The sequence below is a fragment of the Hyposmocoma kahamanoa genome, unplaced genomic scaffold (assembly GCF_003589595.1).
Source record: "Hyposmocoma kahamanoa isolate Upper Pololo Valley unplaced genomic scaffold, ASM358959v1 88, whole genome shotgun sequence".
Lineage (NCBI taxonomy): Eukaryota > Metazoa > Arthropoda > Insecta > Lepidoptera > Cosmopterigidae > Hyposmocoma > Hyposmocoma kahamanoa.
Window position 1 is genome coordinate 12,447,673 of NW_020654466.1, and position 19,309 is coordinate 12,466,981.

The 19,309-nt window shown below is 35.9% G+C and overlaps 1 protein-coding gene across 1 annotated transcript in view; it reads right to left on the bottom strand.

The window, feature by feature from the left end:
* LOC113235802 (HEAT repeat-containing protein 6) overlaps positions 1-17,747 on the bottom strand; it is a 30,091-nt gene extending 12,344 nt beyond the window's left edge. The window contains exons 1-10 of the mRNA XM_026471706.1: positions 17,595-17,747; positions 17,191-17,439; positions 16,404-16,664; positions 15,110-15,319; positions 14,471-14,752; positions 13,190-13,401; positions 11,429-11,658; positions 9,995-10,323; positions 9,272-9,479; positions 5,180-5,343 (exon numbers count right to left, since the gene is read on the bottom strand). Of these exons, the coding sequence (XP_026327491.1) occupies positions 5,180-5,343; positions 9,272-9,479; positions 9,995-10,323; positions 11,429-11,658; positions 13,190-13,401; positions 14,471-14,752; positions 15,110-15,319; positions 16,404-16,664; positions 17,191-17,439; positions 17,595-17,747 (2,298 nt within the window). The remainder of the gene's footprint in view (positions 1-5,179; positions 5,344-9,271; positions 9,480-9,994; positions 10,324-11,428; positions 11,659-13,189; positions 13,402-14,470; positions 14,753-15,109; positions 15,320-16,403; positions 16,665-17,190; positions 17,440-17,594) is intronic.
* Between the last annotated feature and the right edge of the window lie 1,562 nt (positions 17,748-19,309).

Consider the following 19,309-nt stretch of genomic DNA (forward strand, 5'->3'; position numbering starts at 1 on the left):
TTTATGGACCAGTTCCGAAATAAATGATTACTATTATTATTATTTAATTGAGTCTAGTATTTGTTTTTATATTATTGTTCTTTATTTTTGGAGTTCTCGCTCGCACACGCTCAGCGGGTAGACGTGTGTATTTGTTTCTTGTATAGTGAACTGTCTTTGTAAAATATCGACAAAAATGGTGCAATGTAAAAAATGCAAACTGTTCGTTTCGGCATCAAAGGACGATATAGTGAAATGTAAAGGGGAATGTGAAGCAATATATCATAGAAAATGCGTAAAAAATCTGAGAGTTTTTTTGAAGAGGGAAATGTGTAGTGATTGTATTCAAAAGGAAGACTGCAACTTGCCGGGCAAGGAAGGAGAAGTGTCGGACTTGGATAAGACTCCTGCGAAAGGGGTTCTTGCAGGTATCAATAGAAAATTAGAAATTATATACAAATTGGAAAAACGTATTGAAGAGTTGCATGAAACGGTGGACTTTTATTCTGAACAATATCAAAAAATGATGGAATTTAGGACCGAGACTGAAAAAAAATTAAAATCTTTAGAGCAGAAAAACGTATACTTAGAGAAATGCAACAATGCCTTGGAGGAGCGAGTCATGTACTTAGAGCAGAGAGACAAGGAAACCAATCTGGAAATTATAGGACTACAAAAACTAGAAAATGAGAATGTAAGAGAGGTGGTTTCTAAAGTGGCTCAAGTATTGAAAGTAAGTACAAATGATATCGAAGAAGCGAGGCGGGTAGGAAAAGAAAAAAATAAGGAGGGTATGCCGCAAGCAATTATGGTCAAATTGCGCTCAAAAGGGGCACGAGATCAATGGATGAAAGCCCGCAAGTTGAAACCTACTAATGGCGATGTATATGGCAACAAAAACATAAGCCGAATATATATTAACGAAGACCTACCCAGAGTAAAGCGAGAAATTTTCTGGGAAACTAGGAATCAGCTGAAAGGATTATTTGACTATATTTGGGTACAAAACGGCAATATATTAGTAAAGAAAAATGAAATCGACAGTAAAATTCACAATGTTAGATCATTGTCATATTTAGAAGTACTAAAAAAGAATAAAAATCTAACAAAAACAAAACTGTCTAAGTGCGGGTAGCACGGTGGGAACACACTACATGATTTGGATTTCTGCAAAATAAATGGATAGTGTCGGACAAGATGTAGACTTATCATTTACTAGATACGAAAATTTCAACCAATATGACGATGATAGTATTGTGCAAAAGGGTGCATTGAATATAATGCATTTAAATATAAGATCGTTAAGAAAAAATTTTAACCAGTTTTTGGTGTTAATTAGTCTGCTGAAGCGGCCAACTGATATTATTATTTTATCTGAAATCAACATTAAACAAAGTGAGGTTGCAATATACAGTATAAAAGGCTATGAAATATACTCATATACGAGAGAGGAAAGAAAAGGAGGAGGGTTAATTATATATACCACAGAAAATCTCAACATCCGCTTTGAGACACTAAACACTGGGTCAGCAGAAATCATACATGGTATGTTAAATTCGAACGGAGTAATTATGCATATCATTGCGGTCTATCGACCGCCGAACAAAAAGAAAGAAGTTTTTATAAGGGAAATTGAGGTACTACTGGGAAAGATGCCGGCAATGGATAATATTGTTCTTATCGGGGATATAAACATTGATGTCTTAGGCTAGGCGCAAACGGGCCACCGACCACAGCCACCGGTGGCTGGCCACCGCCACATTAAGCACACACCGGACACGTAGCGAGTGGCGGCCACCGGCTACACGTGTGCGGGCGCGTCTAACAAATATATGAAAAAGTGTGTTAAGTCGCGGTCGCTGGCCACCGGTGGTTGTAGTCGGTGGCCCGTTTGCGCCTAGCCTTAAATAGCAAAATAAAATCAACTACAACGGAGTACAAAAACGTTCTGTGTGAATTGGGTCTGCAAAGTGCTATACCGGATACAGAGATAACACGGGAGGCAATAGTGAATGGGCACATTGAGACGTCGTGCTTGGATCACGTATGGGTGCGAGTGAGACAGACGCGGCGGCAACACGTGCGCGCCACTGCGTTTGTTATTAACTGTTGTGTATCCGATCACCACGTAATAGGAATTTGCTTGAGTGGTTTACTGTCAAAGAACTATATCGAACAGGGTAGTCAGGTGCAGCCGCGTTTTTATATGTGCCAACGTTTGGTGAATCAAGGACTTGATGCGTATGAGTGGAATAATTTAATGGAGATTTCCTGCCCACTATTATTGTACGATAAAATATGCAGTGTATTTGAGGATGTTTATTTAAAAAGCCGTAAGTTACTGGTGTATAACAAAAAGAACCATATCAAACAACCATGGATGGACAAACGCTTATTCTGTATGATTCTAAAAAGGGATAAATTGTTTCGTATTTGGAAAGCAACGCCTAAAAATATGAATAAGCGTTTGGACTATACTCGGTTTAGGAATAAGGTAAATAGGTTAATTAACTTTGCAAAAAATAGGTACAGAAGAGAACAATTAAATAAATGTAAGGGCGATTCTAGAAAAACGTGGGCGCATATTAATGAGTGGACTGGTCGTGTGAGGCCTAATTTAGACGCTGTTATAATGAAATATTTAGGTAAGACCGACAATGTGTATAATATATGTAGTAGATTTGCTACGACTTTTACAAAGGAAATATTGGAAATTAAACACTATTGTAATTTAAAATTTTTTGACAGGAAAACATATGTGATTGAGAGTAACGTATCATTTAGATATAAAAAAGTAAACGCGTTTCAGGTGGAAAGAATTATCAGAGATCTAAATAGCCATAAAGCCCCAGGTGTAGATAAATTAAGAGTACAAGACCTAAAATATATTAACCAAAAATTGAGTCCCATTCTAGCCAGGTTCATTAATATGTGTGTGTCTAAAGGGGTTTACCCTGAGAAGTTAAAAAAAGCTTTCATACGACCTATACATAAAAAGGGGACTTATGTAGACTATGCTAACTATAGACCTGTGGCAATATTGTCAGTAGTCAATAAGGTTATGGAAAAGGTAGTTGTTGGCCAGATAACACGGTTTTTAGAACAGCATAATATCCTACTAGACGCACAGCATGGTTTTAGAGGGGGCAGGAGTACTGGTACTGCTCTTAGCTGCTTTGCCGAGACCATTAACACAAGCCTTGATGCAGGTCTTCAGGTTCTTGTCCTTTTTATAGACTTTAAAAAAGCTTTTGATACATTGGACCATGATATTTTGCTTCAGGCGATGAATGAGTGTGGAATAAGAGGGCCAACTAATGACTGGTTTAGGAGCTACTTAAGTAAACGATCTATGTGCACAGTTATTGGGGGGCAAGAGGGTAAGGTTGCCGAGATCGAACTGGGTGTACCAACCGGGTCTGTGTACGGACCGGTCGGTTACATTATGCACGTCAATAGCGTGGTCAACATTATCAAACGGTGCCAGGTGTATATGTATGCAGATGATATGTGCCTTATATACGCATCTAAAAATGCACAAGATCTGAGTACTAATATGCAACATGATTTAGAAAATGTGACCAAGTGGGCGCATGATAACGGAATAATTATTAACATGGCTAAAACTAAATGTATGCATGTACACTCGCCTCATAATCGTGTTGCTAAATCAGTGGACCGTAGGGTTTTTAATATGGTAGGTCATTCTTATGAATGTTTACATAATGATAAACGTGGATGTAATTGTCAGAATATAGAAATGGTGAGCAATTTTAGGTACTTAGGATTAGAAATTGATCAGAATTTAAATTGGAAAACCCATATTGATCATGTTTGTACAAAGCTAAGATGCATTATTAGTAAGCTTTATCAATTAGTCAATATTTTAGATAGGCAGACGTTGCTAATGGTGTATTATGCATTGGCTGACTCGCTGATTACCTATGGTTTAAGTATTTATGGTCGTACTTATAAAACTTATATTAAAAACATCAAAAACATTCAATTAAGAATTATTAAAGTCTTGACAGATAAAAACACCAGGAAAAAATTTAAAGACGATTATGAAAAATTATTTAATGTATGTAAAATATTACCGGTAGATAAAAAAGTTGAATTTGTGATAGCCCTTGAAAATTATTACAAAAATCACGACAATTTATTAGTGTATAACAGGTACAATACAAGAAGAGTAAGAGAAAGGAAACTAAACAGATGTAAATTTAAAAACAATTATGGAAAGAGAACAGATAAATATATTATACCAACAATTTATAATAAAATAGATTGGCTGAGAGATAGAAGCAAAATTAGTAAAAAAGTATTGAAAAACAGATTAAAAAATTATTTACTAAACAATGTAGTAGTATAATTTAGGTAAATTTTTATATAATTATGCATCATGTTAAGTTGTATTGTGTAGCTTAATTTTAAGTGTAATAGATATACGAATAGGATTAATGAGCGTTGTCTTGCCAACAACCTGATGTCCAGGTTGGCAAGGTCTATAGTATAGGAACAAGCTGTATATCTATGGATAAATAAATAAATAAATAAAAAAAATATTGATTTCATTTCATTTGTATTTAATTTAATTTAATTATTTTATTTGAATTTGAATGTAATTTAATTTAATAATAATAATAATAACGCACACACTCAACATAGCCCCGCACTAGGGAAAACCCTGTGTCGCGGGTGCCATGGACACACACACATAGACAACCACAAATTACACCCAAACTCACGAGAGAAATAAATGTAGGTCATACAAATATTTCTCCCGGCCCGGGAATCGAACCTGGGACCTCTGCGTGGCAGTCCGGCATGGTAACCGTTCGGCCACTGAGGCAGTTAAAATTAAAAAAAAAGTTAAAAAAAAATTATTTCATTATTTTATTTGAATTTGAATTTCATTTAATTTATTTAATTATCTAACGTAATGTATGTGTGCGCTTTGAAATTTGTATAATAATAATAAGGATGTAATATTACGAAATAAATTTTTGTAAATTTGAATTTGAATTTGTATATAATACACATAATCACTTATTCCCAGTCATCACCACTGGCTGGCTGGCAATGGGGAAAAAAACCCGTGGTGATAAAGGGGATAAAAAGATATTTTTTTGCTACTGGCAACAAATGGAATTTAAAATATATATGTATTCATAAATCAGATGTCAACAAATTTTCTCACCGGCAGTTCCTTAAAAGACTTCTCGCCTATATTAGCAATGCAGTCGCAGACAACCGCTTTCGCAGGCGCATTGTCGCAGCTCTGCAGAACAGTCGACAGTGGCGTCAGCAGCTTTTCCCACATGTACACGCAGTGGGCAAGAGGCGGCGATTGGTCTGTTTGTTCTGGAATTGTTATGTTGAGACGTTAACCGTCAAATACTAGGTATTTTTTCTTTTTCGAAATTGACTAGATATTCTAACCTAAAAAAAAGTACCGCCCTGTATCGCGACTGGCTCAAAACTTTCGATTATACTAGCAGCATTGCCTCGCTAAATGACAATGGACATCTTTTAAACCAACCACGACCCAGAGCGGTTTATTTAATTAGTTGAAGAGTACGAATAAACGTCTTACTTAGTGATTCTACAGTGGCATACTGATACCGAATTCCTATGTCCCAGATTTTCCCTTTAAAAAAGCCAGTTCAAAGTGCTGATAGTGTTCGTTACGTACATACAGCAAGAATTACCGCAATATTTACCGTCACTGACAAAGCAAGTAATAAGCCTTGATAGAATCATGGACCAATAAAAGGACTGCTAATCTCCATATTCATCATCATCATCCACAGCATGATTTCACCCAATGCTGGGTATAGGCCTCCCAAAGTTTGCGCCATCCACCGCGGTCCCTTGCTAGCCGCATCCATTGACGCCCCGCGACGCGTAGTATGTCGTCGACCCACCTTGCAACAGGGCGCCCGACGCTTTTGTATGGACAAAAGCGTCTGCCACCAATTAGTCGATTTCTTGCACCACCTGTCATCACCTTGCCTTGCTAGGTGTCCCGCCCAGCCCCATTTGAGTTCCAGCATCCTGGATTTTCGTCCGTCGTCGGATCTCAACGTTCGGAGCTCGGTCTGCAAGGATGATCGTGGCACGCTCCATGACGCTCTTTGCAACACTCAACCTGTATACAGTCTCCTACGTGAGCGTCCATATCTCGGCACCATACGTCATGGCGGGCAGAACGCACTGATTAAACAAGTGAGTCTTCAGACACTGTGGAACCTTGTCTGATTTAAGGATGTCATCTAACTTGCTAAACGCAGCCCATCCCAGCTGAATTCTTTTTGAGATCTTCTTAGGCTCATGCTCTTTACCAAAGGATTGAACATGTCCGAGATAGACGTACTGATAGATAGACGTAATCTCCATATTATTTATCGTAACTCTGAAAAAGATCGAAATTCCGTCTGATATGTAGATGGCGCTGATCTTTAGTTTATATTATGTAAATGACAGTGGATGTAAATTAATTCCTCTTTTATATGAAATATACGTAGTCGGCTTTTTCTTTGTAATATTATTCGAATATTGAGCCATGGTCTAAAATTATTTTCTGAACTTTGACAGAAATATGCGTGTTAATAAATGATATTGTGTCTTACAAACTAATTCATAAACATAACATTTACATAACGTTTTGTAGCACGTATAGATGGCGCTAATCCCAAAAAACAATTTAAAAGAATAGCCTGCATCACCGAGTGTATGTAACCAGAAATAAACACGAAATGTCATTTAATTTGTTTGAAAACTATTCTGCCATATCATTACTGTGACAACTGCGCTCCGATTGGCTAGCCCGAGTTCGACACAATTGACGGGTGTCGTCAATTGTTTCACTTCAAATCGACCAGTTAACTTGAGCTTTGCTATAATGGACGAAAATTGCAAAATTACATATTTAATATTTAGGGTCGTATTCTAGAACTCTACTCAATGCTCAAGTCAGGGTTTGAGTATGGTTTAAAGCCCTCGAAATCATACTCAAGTCCCTGCCATTAGGGTCGTATTTCCAGTGCTTGTGTTTCCAGTGCAATCCTGACTTGAGCATCGAGTAGAGTTCTAGAATACGACCCTTAATTACCGATGAAATGTGATTCCGTTTGTTTTGTAATTAGATGTTTTGTTGTTTTTCCAACACCACCGAATAGAACAGCACAGCATTGTTACAGATAGTAGATTTATTATAATAAATACAGAATATTTTTTGGAATATACTGAGACGTACACATAGGTCAGTAGTTGGCCTGTCTATATTTCAGTGCAAACGAGAGTTGATATTTATAAGAGCTGTATCGCTAATGTGTTACCAGGAATATATGGCCCTTATTTCGTCTCTATTTCTGGTTATATACTCGATGGCCTGCAGTATCCATAACAATCTGGGCAAAGCGCCATCTATTTGATTTGTTTCTTGTCACTAGAAATTCGAGTAGCTTAGATAAATTGTAGTTCGTCAATATAAAACATATTAGTTACAAAAATAGCTATTTGGTACTCGTCGCGACATCTGGTGTACAATTAGGGACTAAATACCCGACTACGCTATCTAGGACCGCGATTAGCAGTGCTCTTGAATTATTGGTCCATGATATAATGGAGGCACTTAACATGGATATTTGTTTTTGCGATATGAAAAAATAGGTAAAAAATCAAAATGGTTTCTCAATTATGACGATTGTTTGCCAAATATATCAAATATAAATACAAGAATACAAGATATTTATTCGCTGAAAAATGTAGTTAACATTGCAGGTCTTATAGTATATTATATTAGATCGTACGCTTCACCATAAACTTGACATGTGAATATTTTACACCATTCTTTTTTTCATTTTTGATGTAGCATGCATTAAAGTTAAATAAATACAATAGCATAAAGAAACAATAACAATATTGTAGTAGCACTGAGTTACTTACAAAATATGCAAATTCATTTTCAATTATCTGCAATATAATTCTTTAACTGCCGGTAATATATTAAATAATTTGGGTGCTAGTACGAACATCGTTCTTTTGTAAAATTCCAAGCTAGGGCGTTGTTTAAGTCGTATTTCTATTTTATTCCTTGTGTTTTTAGGATATCTAGTTTTGATTATATTAAAGTTGCTTAGATTTTGTTTGACATAAACACAGGCTTCGTAAATATACTTCGATGGTAGGGTTAATATCTTCAATTTCCTAAAGTAAGGTACACAACTCTCTCGCTACCGTACCAAACATGGCCCTTGGCATAATGTGTGTTGCAGCAGTATTTCCCCAGAGTAGTAATCCATATCGCAAACTAGAGGCTACATAAGCGTGATAAGCACAAAGAGCAGTTTTTTGTGATGTTATTCTTGTCAGATTTTTTACAACATTTACTTATTTACTAAGCTTAGTAGTTATAGTATAATTATAAAAGTGTCTTCCAGTTCAAATTACTATCAAGAGTTATGCCCGAAAAATTTGTTTCATTAACTTGAGCAACTGTCTGTTCATCGTATTTTATAGTTAAGTTTTTTGGTCGTGATTGTTGCATGTAGAATTGTATAAACTTAGTCTTATCCAAATTTACTACGAGATTATTTAATTGTAGCCACATTATTGTGTCACTTAATGCAAAAACCCATGTGAAGTGCTACCATAAAAGTAAACTCGAAGATGCAACCCAATATAGTAACTGTATTTAACTGCCTGTGGTCGAGCGGTCACCATTCTGGTCTGCCACACAGAGGTCCCAGTTGCGATTCCCGGGCCGGGAGAAATATTTGTATAGCCTACATTTATTTATTTCGTGCGTACTCTCGTGACCTTACGTATTTCCAATTACCAAGCAAGAATTCACATTACTCACGCATTACTGCGTTCCTCCGGTATGAAAGGGTAAGGGATGCCGGTGAAATTATAAGCACATGGGACTTGTCAACTTATGTCTCAGGGTGACGGACGCAGTGGCAGTGCCCCTCAAATCTGCGATTTAAAGATTTGAATGGCACTGCAACGGTTACGGGCAAGAGTGTCGCTTACCACCAGGCGCACGACTTGTTCGTCCCGTCACTTGGTATCATAAAAAAAAAGGATGAGAGTAATTTCTGGTTGTCTAAGTGTTGTCCATGGCACCCGCGACACATTTTGTACAGGATTCCCTAGTACGGGGCATGTGCTTGAGTGCGATCAATATGTAATTAGTTATTAATGTATTGGCTATTTAAGTTCAGCTTTTTCGCACTTAACCTACGAGACCGATGTTAATCTCTATTTTCTTAACAGAAATCCTCACCCATCTTCTGTACAGCGTCACCAATAATACTAATACACCGTGCGGCTTGCAGCACCACATCCAGATGTTCATGCTGCAGGATCTCGCTGAGGATATCGGCCAGCAATGTGAGGTGTGGTTGGAGTAAATCGGCCAAGTGGTGGAATGCCACTGCCGAGAGTACTTGTAATGATTCCAATATTATTGGGATCGCCGATGGTTTGATTCTCTGAAATAAAAAGTTGTTTATTTTAGTTTTTATTTTAAACGATTATATTGTCAAAGTACACTTAAACAGTTCTTCTTTCTTAACCTTTACGTAACGTTAAAATTATATTAAAAACATTACTTCATTGACTTCAATAGTGGTTGAATGTACAGTCTATGCTCTAAGATACCTGACTCCCTAGTTTGGTTCTGAGAGCCCGTTTATATGCATTCAACAGAAAAGTGTAAAGGGATTCCAGCTTGTTGGTTGAAAATTATATTTATGTAGCTTAATTAAAGATCATATTGGCTTAAAAAAATTCTTAAAACGTCAAACAATATGGAATTCAAGAATTAATTTTACGGGTTAAAGGTTAAGCTTGTTTAACACCTTTCTTCACACTTATGTACTCAGAACCAAATAGTCGGTTAGGGGATTTGTAAGAGCATCGACAGTACATTCCTCATATTCTTTTAAAACATTACAGGGCGTATTGTATACACAAAATACTTAATAGCGCTTATACAAGAATTTACCGTAACCTCATCTCCTTTGAAGGTCCATCCCATGTTCTTGAAACAAATATCTAAAATCCAGCTTTTAAAATCGTATATTTGTCCATCATTATTACACACAACGTCATCACTGTTACCCCGATGATCACTGGTAGTGAACATTTCATCATCTGAATACCCTTCTTCGAAATCATCACATTCATCATTTTCTATTTTCGTGTTTGTATTGCTTGTTTGAGTTTTTGATGATGCTGCGTCTTTTTCAATTACTTTCAATATTTCCTCTACTTTGGGGTCCACAGATAACACACAACCCATCGTTATTAAAGCACCAACTTGTAAGGTTACATCTGTAAATAAAATTGTAATTATTAATTACATATTACATATAAAACTATTTACGCTACATGTACCTGAACCTGAAAAGTGCTACAAACGACGAATCATTTTTTACCCGACTATACCAGTTTTTAGACAGGCATGATGACATGTATGTAGGTATCGTCGCCTTAGAGTGAAAACCTCGCATACGCGTTTTCACATTTTCACATAGTTTGTTTTTACTGTTTTTTTTTGTTAAAGAAAAACTTCTTAAATATATTATTTAAGTAATTTAGTATCTGAAAAAGGTATAATAATTTAAGTAATTAAAACGCTAACTACAAACATTTTGTGCGTTTACTACATTTTACACCACATTTTTATCATCGTCCTGAAAAATTACATAGTAATCACATACGAGAGATTTAATTTTTTATTAATAAATACTCCTTTTATGGGATACATTTCTTTCGAAGCACTTGTGACTTTGTTCTTATTTGGAGTTGCGACGTCGTATTTCGACAAAATATTTGTGACATTACCCCTTGACATTATATATGTAACATTAATAATGTGAAATATCAATATTATGATTTCTACTCATATATTCATCATCAATTAACATCGAGTAAATGTGTTTATTGCACAAACCCACAATAAACACAAACAGTGTCCATATAAACGGTTCGACAAAAAAACGCAACGACATTGCCGTGACAATGTTGTCATAGTGCAAGCCCATCCCCATAGTTCCACCACGTCTGTCTTTTTCTTATGATATAAAGTTCTGAACTATCAACCGTTGCATATCGCAAAGATCTGAGGGACGTTGCCACTGCGCCCGTCACCTTGAGACATGGGTTGACAAGTCCCATGTGCCTGTAATCTCACAGCACCCTTACCCTTCAAAACAGGAACGCAATAATGTTCACAATATTGCTTGGTGGCAGAAATAGGTAAGGTAGCAAGTACTTCCGTGGACGAACTCCTTCACAAGGAGCTCTACTGGTAATAAAATTCGTCGTTAGCTATGGTTGTCATGCACGGCACGGTGGGCACTGCGTCTTCACGTACTTACTTGTCAACTTATTCTACGTTATCATCATAAGCTAATGAAAGACAAAAACGGCTCACCTCTATGCACCAAAAACTTTCTCGTAGACCTCACCACCTCACTAATAAGCCCTTCTTTCATCCTATGATACGGAGTAGCCTGTACCAAAGCGGCACTACATTTCAATGCGACTATGATAACCGCATGGCTCCTCTCGCTGTCGAGTATTCCGACTAGAACTTTATGCAGGCACGTTATCACGTAGCCGAGTGATACAGAAAAAGAAATGAAAGAGGCGTTTTCTTTTTTACTGCAATTGTAAAAAGTTTCTGTTTTAATGTCATGTGTAAGTTTGCTTTTTTGGGTAAGTTCTTCGTTGCGTTGATTGAAAATAAAATTCATAACAAAACGATAGATCGTGTATCAACTTCAATTCGAAAAAGTCACTGTAACAAACTTATTTAATACAATGCACGGATTTTTTCAATAGTGAGCATTTTGTAATACCCTTTAAAGACACCGGATGGCCTTGACGAACTTTGAGTAAATACTAAGTGGCTGTGTTAAGATGTTGATATGACTATTTCTACCGAATTATGAAGCTATTATATATAAGTAGGCGTCTTCCGTTCTTACGGAAATGAATATATAACCAAAAAGAGAGTAACCAAAAAGCTCTTTGATTGGATTCGGTGACGCTATCGCCCGTCATCGTTACATTTCTCAATCGGGGCAGCTAGATAGCACATGGATATATTGAATTGGATTTGACAGTTATACCATAGTAGCATAAGAACAAGTATGGTAACTCACAGTGTGAGGACGCACACATTTGCATAATCTAGCGATGCACTAGCGTTGCATGACGGTCATCCCAAAGACGCCTTTCATTATTATGTGAAAGTGTGCGTCCCGTACACATTCGGCTTGTATAGTTCATGAACTACGAACTATGTATTAGGAATATATTCCCGACACTGACCGACATGAACTAGTTCGTCTTGCACGGTTTTAATAGTTCATCGTTCTTTTTAGTTCAGTACGAACTAGGAACTGTCTGCGTTGATAGTTCACCTGTCTTTTATTCAGTAGGAACGGTGCGAGCGGGACAAATAGCGATCTTTCACTACTTTTAGTACAAGTTCGATTGGGATGCACGATTGACGTTGAACATTGTCAGCTCGTTCTAAGTCTGTAATACGTATCTACGGTATGTATACATACAAGCTTGCAAAAAAGTAAGAGCTCATATTTTTTGGTAGGTGTGGTAGGTATCTGTATGCATAATATCAATGTACGTGTACGAGTATATGAAATAGACGTACCTAAATGTGGATTTTTAAACACACCATTCTAACTAAAATTCTTGTTTTGTAAAAAAAAGGATATATAGTTAGAATGAGTCTTAAACCTGTAAATTATGAAGGAAAATCAAATAGTACCGATTCCATATAAATTGTATTTTTAAATATTTAGTACAGTGTACTATTGATCTCATAGTACTAGAAGTCCGTAGTAGTTCATGTGATTAAAATACTAATTTGGAGTGTTTGGTCAATGTCCGAGCAAGGACAACACGAACTTGACGAAGTAACTAACTAAGGAACTAGATGAACTAAATGAACTAGAAGATCGACCTAGTTCAGTTGACCGATTGAACTAACTAGGATCGTTCCCGCTAAGGACTGTCCCTGAACGGTCCTTAGCGGGAGCGATCCTTGTGCCTGCACAAGTCTAGTACACATACAAGCCGCGCTGTTATTTGGTACGAATTTGCCCTACTTATTTCATTCTACTATGGTTATACTATAGTAGTATAGTTTGCGTTTATCCCATGTTACCTAGTTTCAGCCTGTGACAAATACATCCTCGATCCAGACAATAGCGACAATATCACGCTCAACACACAAGCTCGGCTGCTAGAAATGGGATCAGTCACTGCACAGTAAGCCAATGTCTTCTTAGCAGCCTCGTCAAATGACCATTTAGAGGCGTCGGGTGAATCGGGTAATAAGGCCCACCAGTAGCCAAATATTTCTCTTTTTTCGCGGACCTGTGAACACAAATGTGAGATTTATATGATAAATTCATTAAATTACAAACAGAATTAAACGAAATTATACCTACAAGTAACTCCCATTCTACAGCTTTTGGACATTTTAAAGTATTACATACAAATTTACAGGTCAGTCTGTTCATGAACAGAAACAGTTTAGTAGTCAATATGCGATGTCCCTATCAAAGTACTGATGTTCAATCAAATACTTTCAAGTAATGTAAACTTTGATTAGCAGTCAAGCTCCTCGTGAACAAGGTCATCCATGGAAGTACTGCCACCTTACCTATTTCTGCCACCAAGCAGTAATGTGTTCCGTTTAGAAAGTTAAGGGTGCTGGTGAAATTACAGGCATGGGACTTGTCAACTTATGTCTCAGGGTGACGGGCGCAGTGGCAGTGCCCCTAAGATCTTTGCGATTTAAAACTCTGAGTGGCACTGCAACTGTTATGGATAGGCGTGTCGCTTACCACCAGGCTTGTTCGTCCCATCACTTGGTATTATAAAAAAAGTATACAGGATTATTTGTAAAATACCAACCTCGTAAGACTATAGTGCTAACATCACAAACAACAACTTTTGTTCCATTATCTTTTTACAAAGCATAATAAATTTGCCAAAAATAAACTTAAGTTTTTGTTGTACTATATGACATTTTTTAGGTCTATACCAAACGGGCAAGCGACCTCCCCAACGACCCACACCCTCGCGCCTGCGTTTAAGCTAGCCCCTTTTTTGTAACCTCATAGAGTTATCACCGTCTAGAGCGATCTGTTTAAATATTTTTATTTTGGTACGAAAGTAAAATCTGATGAATTATTCAGTTACAAAAGTTGTTTGTGATGTTAGTTATATATGCCTGCGAGGTTGTTAGTATTTTACAAGTAACCCGGTATATAGGAGTTCAAGTATGAAATTACCTTTCTATGTGGGAGAATTCAACTAGAAGAAAAACCTACATTTGATTTGATTTTTGATAAGTAAGCGTCCAAAAAGATTCCAATAGAATACACAATAAAAGCGCACCTAACAACTCAAATAAAAAAAATATATAACTAAAACATACCTTCACCAATACCAAGAGTAAGTTAGAAGCACTCTGCCTCACTCGCGACCTCAAAGCAATAAGTTTTGCTTCCCTACCACTCTCCATATCGGACATATCAGAATCACTCGTCAACGCCCATGTCTTTGCTTTCTGGGGCTCCAGATAGTTAGAACTAGCAGGTTTGTAGGCAGAATGGTTTTCAAATTTGTCCACATCTTTCATAAGGCTGCGATCTGATACAGGAATCTCTTTTTTTAAACTTTCTACTGCATTGTTTCTTTGTTTTCTCAGTTTTTGTTTCTATAAAGGTTACATTTCATATTACAGGAAAATAAATGTTTTATCACAGTCTAACCAATCTATGAACAAATCCAGTTTCTTTACATCTACTCTCATTGCGCAGGAGATAAGTATGGAGTCCATTTTACATATTACATTTACAAGATTTTATAAACTCTGACGTATTATTATTAATATACAACCAATACATGATACCACACCTTACCTAGTTTAGCTGTGGGGAACATAAAGCAGCATGACAGCAAATCCAGACAAATGACCAGTCTATCAGTTACTTTATCAATTCCCTATCAAAGACTGCTTTTAATGAAGGTCAATGACAAGTAGAAACTTTAATGTATATAAATCAATAATTACCTTTCCACCTTTCGAATTCTGAGTAATGGGAACTGGCATAGATGCTACAGTTTGCTGAGCTGGCATTATCCTTTCAGGCTGAGGGCCCTGGTTCACCAAACCATAAAGAACAAAATGACGGCAAATACCCATTACATCTGGTAGATTTATGTTGAGATTTTGACTGTTGAAGTAGAGCTGGGAGAGAATTCTTAGCGCTGATATTACTGCCTGGAATTCATATTATACATGTAGGTAACTGTAATTGTGTAAGTATATAATATATTTACATACATTTTTATAATTTGATTTCCTATGAGAACAGGTACTTAAAAATTTATTATACATTGGAAAACATCCTTTGTTGATTGAATAAAAGCCTCTTTAATAGGTCAAGAAGGTCACTCTTGTTGGTAATGTGCCTGTACCAAAGACCTTTCCCAGGTCATTGGTCCTCTTAGAGGGGAGGTACATTCATACATTATGTTTTACAATTTACGAGGCAGTTCTGAAACCAATTTGGACTTACAGCATGAGCTATGGGGAACTGCTACTCAGTCAAACATTGAAATTATGCAACAATGCCAAAACAGTATTCTTAAGTCAATTACAAATGCTCCATGGTTCACTAAAATACATGAGATCTATGAACATCTTAAAATGTCTACAATTATTGAGGAAATAAGTAGGCTAACTAAGTCCTATAAAGAAAGAATAGCCACTCATACTAATAAATTAGCTAGCGCATTGTGTGTACCACCACAAATGAGAAAATTGAAGCGTAAACACATTTGGGATTCAACTAACTGAGCTAAATAGTTTTCCACATGCACCCCAATGTCGGAAGGGTATGCCTGACATGCCAAAATATATTAAAAAATTAACTGCTTATCACATAAGACCGATTGCATGTTGGCAAAAAGAAAAGTAAAAAAACATGTTTTCCATATCCAGGGTGCTACTCCAAGACCCTGCTATTCCGTTGTTTGAACAACTTACCCAATAACATTTATCTAATCATTGGAGTGGCTACTTTGTTACCTTGGACAATACTAGTCTAAAATATGTTGTTTTAAAAGATTTATATGACAGTTTTATTTTTTTACTTAGGTACAGACTGCAGCATATCAGGATAAACATTGACAGTTCTTGTTCTGATGTTCTGGAGGCGATATACAAACAAAAGTTATAGCTTGGTGTGTCATTGACTGTACATTCCAAAATGTGTTTTAATTATTGTCTAAGCATATTAAGTACTTCCTGCTAATTCTGTGAGTAAGTCAGGTTTTAAAAAACATAGTGTTAATCAACTCACCTTACAATATAAGAATTCATCTTGTGACTTAACATATCCCCTAAGTAGAAACTTAACAACAACATGGGAAATATATTCCTTTATATCTATAGGCACATTTATTTCTTCTGACTTTGTTTCCTCTATGGAAAGTAAGCAAATTATACATTTCAAGGCAATCAGCCGTATTTGTAGGGGATTCTGTGTACTTAGAATCTGATTTCTATCTGTATCTATTAGGTTCATCAGAAGTCCTTGTCTGCCAATTAGTTCTTCTGTAAACTGGAAAGAAAGAAAACAATCAAGAAGAGTTCACTCAAGATTCCCGAAAATGTCACATACACCCATGCTATGTATGTACATGTCTAGATATTTATTAGTGAATGTTTAGGGATTATATGTATGATAGCCATGCATACATAAAAAGAGCCTTATTTTCAATATCTGAATCTGTCACATGTCACATTTAGTAGACAATACAAAAGTTTCCCATAGCAATCTACAAAATGGTTGAACTTTCAGCACCAAAAAGCATGTACCTATTGAACTACCAATCATTCTTTATTGGCTGATGAGTCATTCCATTACACATCTCATACCCTTACATTATGGTAACATTTTTAAATAAAGCAATATATTTGCTAATTTAAAAACCAATCTGCATTTCTCACTCAATTTTTAAATAAAATATATTCAAGAGAAATATATTATTTATTATAAAATTATGCAACAATCATTGCAATATTTCTCATGGTATGAATTTAAAACATTTTATGTAAAGAAACATTTATAGACATTTATCACATACCTTATATCCTGCTTGTGGATTAGACTGCAATATACACTGCATATTATGTAAAATATCAGGCAATATAACGTCAGAACATTTTTTCAAACATTTTACATGCCATGATATCACTTTCCACATATAATCTATATCAAATTGTATATTCTGTTTTGTTAAGACACAGTTTATCAAATGTGAAGTTTTCGCCGCCAAAAATTCGTCCGCAGGTTTTATATTAAGGCACAATGCTGTTACTAAGGTGCTCCCATCCTGAAAAGCAAAATTAAATATATAATTTAAAAAATGTATATTTTTTATATTTTAAATATTTTAATTTAAAAATTTAAAAATAATAAATAGTATGTCATATCTTGTGGCACTAATTGGAATGGTGATGTACCAAAATATAACCTCAACATACTTACATGTTTTCTTACAAAAAACTCAGCTTTAAAAGGTTTTGTATTAAGCTCGTCAATAAGGGAGTTAATATCAGCCTTTTTATAGTCTTTTACGTACAAAAGATTGCAAAGTTCCCCGCAAATAAGCGAGAAATTTTGAGACAAACTTTTATCCATATTTATAATTAATTTCCACCTACTACTGAGAGAAACTGAATAAAAACATAATCATTTTTCATGCAACCTCTTGTATTTTCGCAAACAAATTGTTTTTTCTTGTAAAACATTTCATGCAATTTAAGAAAAATATGTAACAGATTGGTTTCGGTCACAAATTAGAAAGATATAGTAGGTTTCGGTATTAAATTGATTTTCAAAACGCCAAACACACACTGACATGACACTGACACATAAAATAATATTTTTTTTTTTAATATTAGTTTCACGGCATCGGAATAAATCCATCAAGGCAAATCTTCAATTTTTTTCCTATCTTTTTTAAAAAAACTTTCTTGTTTCAATATATTCTTCTAAGTATTTGAAGGTATATATCTCTTCAATGGTGGAAAGAATGTATGCATACATATGTTCATAAATCTTCGTATTCTGTAGTAAAGATGGCAAGAGTTGGTTAATGTCTTCTTCTTTATAAATCTTTAGCAGGCCATTCTTAGAGGATGGAAATAGTCGTAGGGTCGTATTCCAGAACTCTACTCAATGTTCAAGTCAGGATTTGAGCAGACTTGAGTATGATTTCAAGCACTTAAAATACGACCCTAATGGCAAGGACTCGAGTATGACTTCTAGTGCTTTGAATCATACTCAAGTCCTGACTTGCGCATTGAGTAGAGTTCTAGAATACGACCCTAAGAGGCCATTACTTGCACTGATACAACATGACAATTTGACAATGACAATTAGGAATGGGCTATTGAAAATAATATACCGATGTAATTAATCGTTCGATATTTACAAACAGTATCGATATTTTCCCCAAAACCAGCAGTAACCTTAAAATATTTTCAAAATCTGCAAAGTATATTTTAAGGCTAAATTCGGAACTTCAGAAGACACTACTTGTTGAAGTTATAGAAAATTTTGCTAAAGGAAGGCAAGGTTACAAGCAAAGAAAGAGATGCGTACAGGATACACATAGAGATGCGTATCTGTACGCATCTCTATGCGTGCTCTTTCTGTGCTTTACCCATCAATACCTATGTATAAAGAAGTCCACCTTAAGTTACTTCAGGAAATATTACGTTTACTAATTCGACCGATTTGTAATAAATTGCAGAAAATGAAATGCCTAGGTCATTCATGAACAGGTTTAGACTGTAGCGTCTGTCCACGGTGAGTGATACTCTTTGACATAATTATAATCGTTTTATATATAGCGCGCTTTGGAACCTTTACTTGGAACATCATAGTTTTTGTTAAATGTTCTTGTCTATAAGTAAATTGAAGTCTTTGTAGTCTATAATTTATTATAGATTCCCCGTGCACGCATAGGTATTAAGCTGGGTCAGCGTAATACCTATGTATGTATGAGTACTAAACACTCTATTGGGTCTGTTGGTTTTGTAAAATATATTCTCACAAGCGGATAGAACAGAAGCAAAGATGTTTGTACGGGCTTCCACACAGACTTTTCCTCAATATTGGGCTAGTGAGGTGGAGTATAAAATTATTTGTAACCTCTTCTAAGAGGAGATTCTTCCACGTCTCGTGCCTAGCAGTAG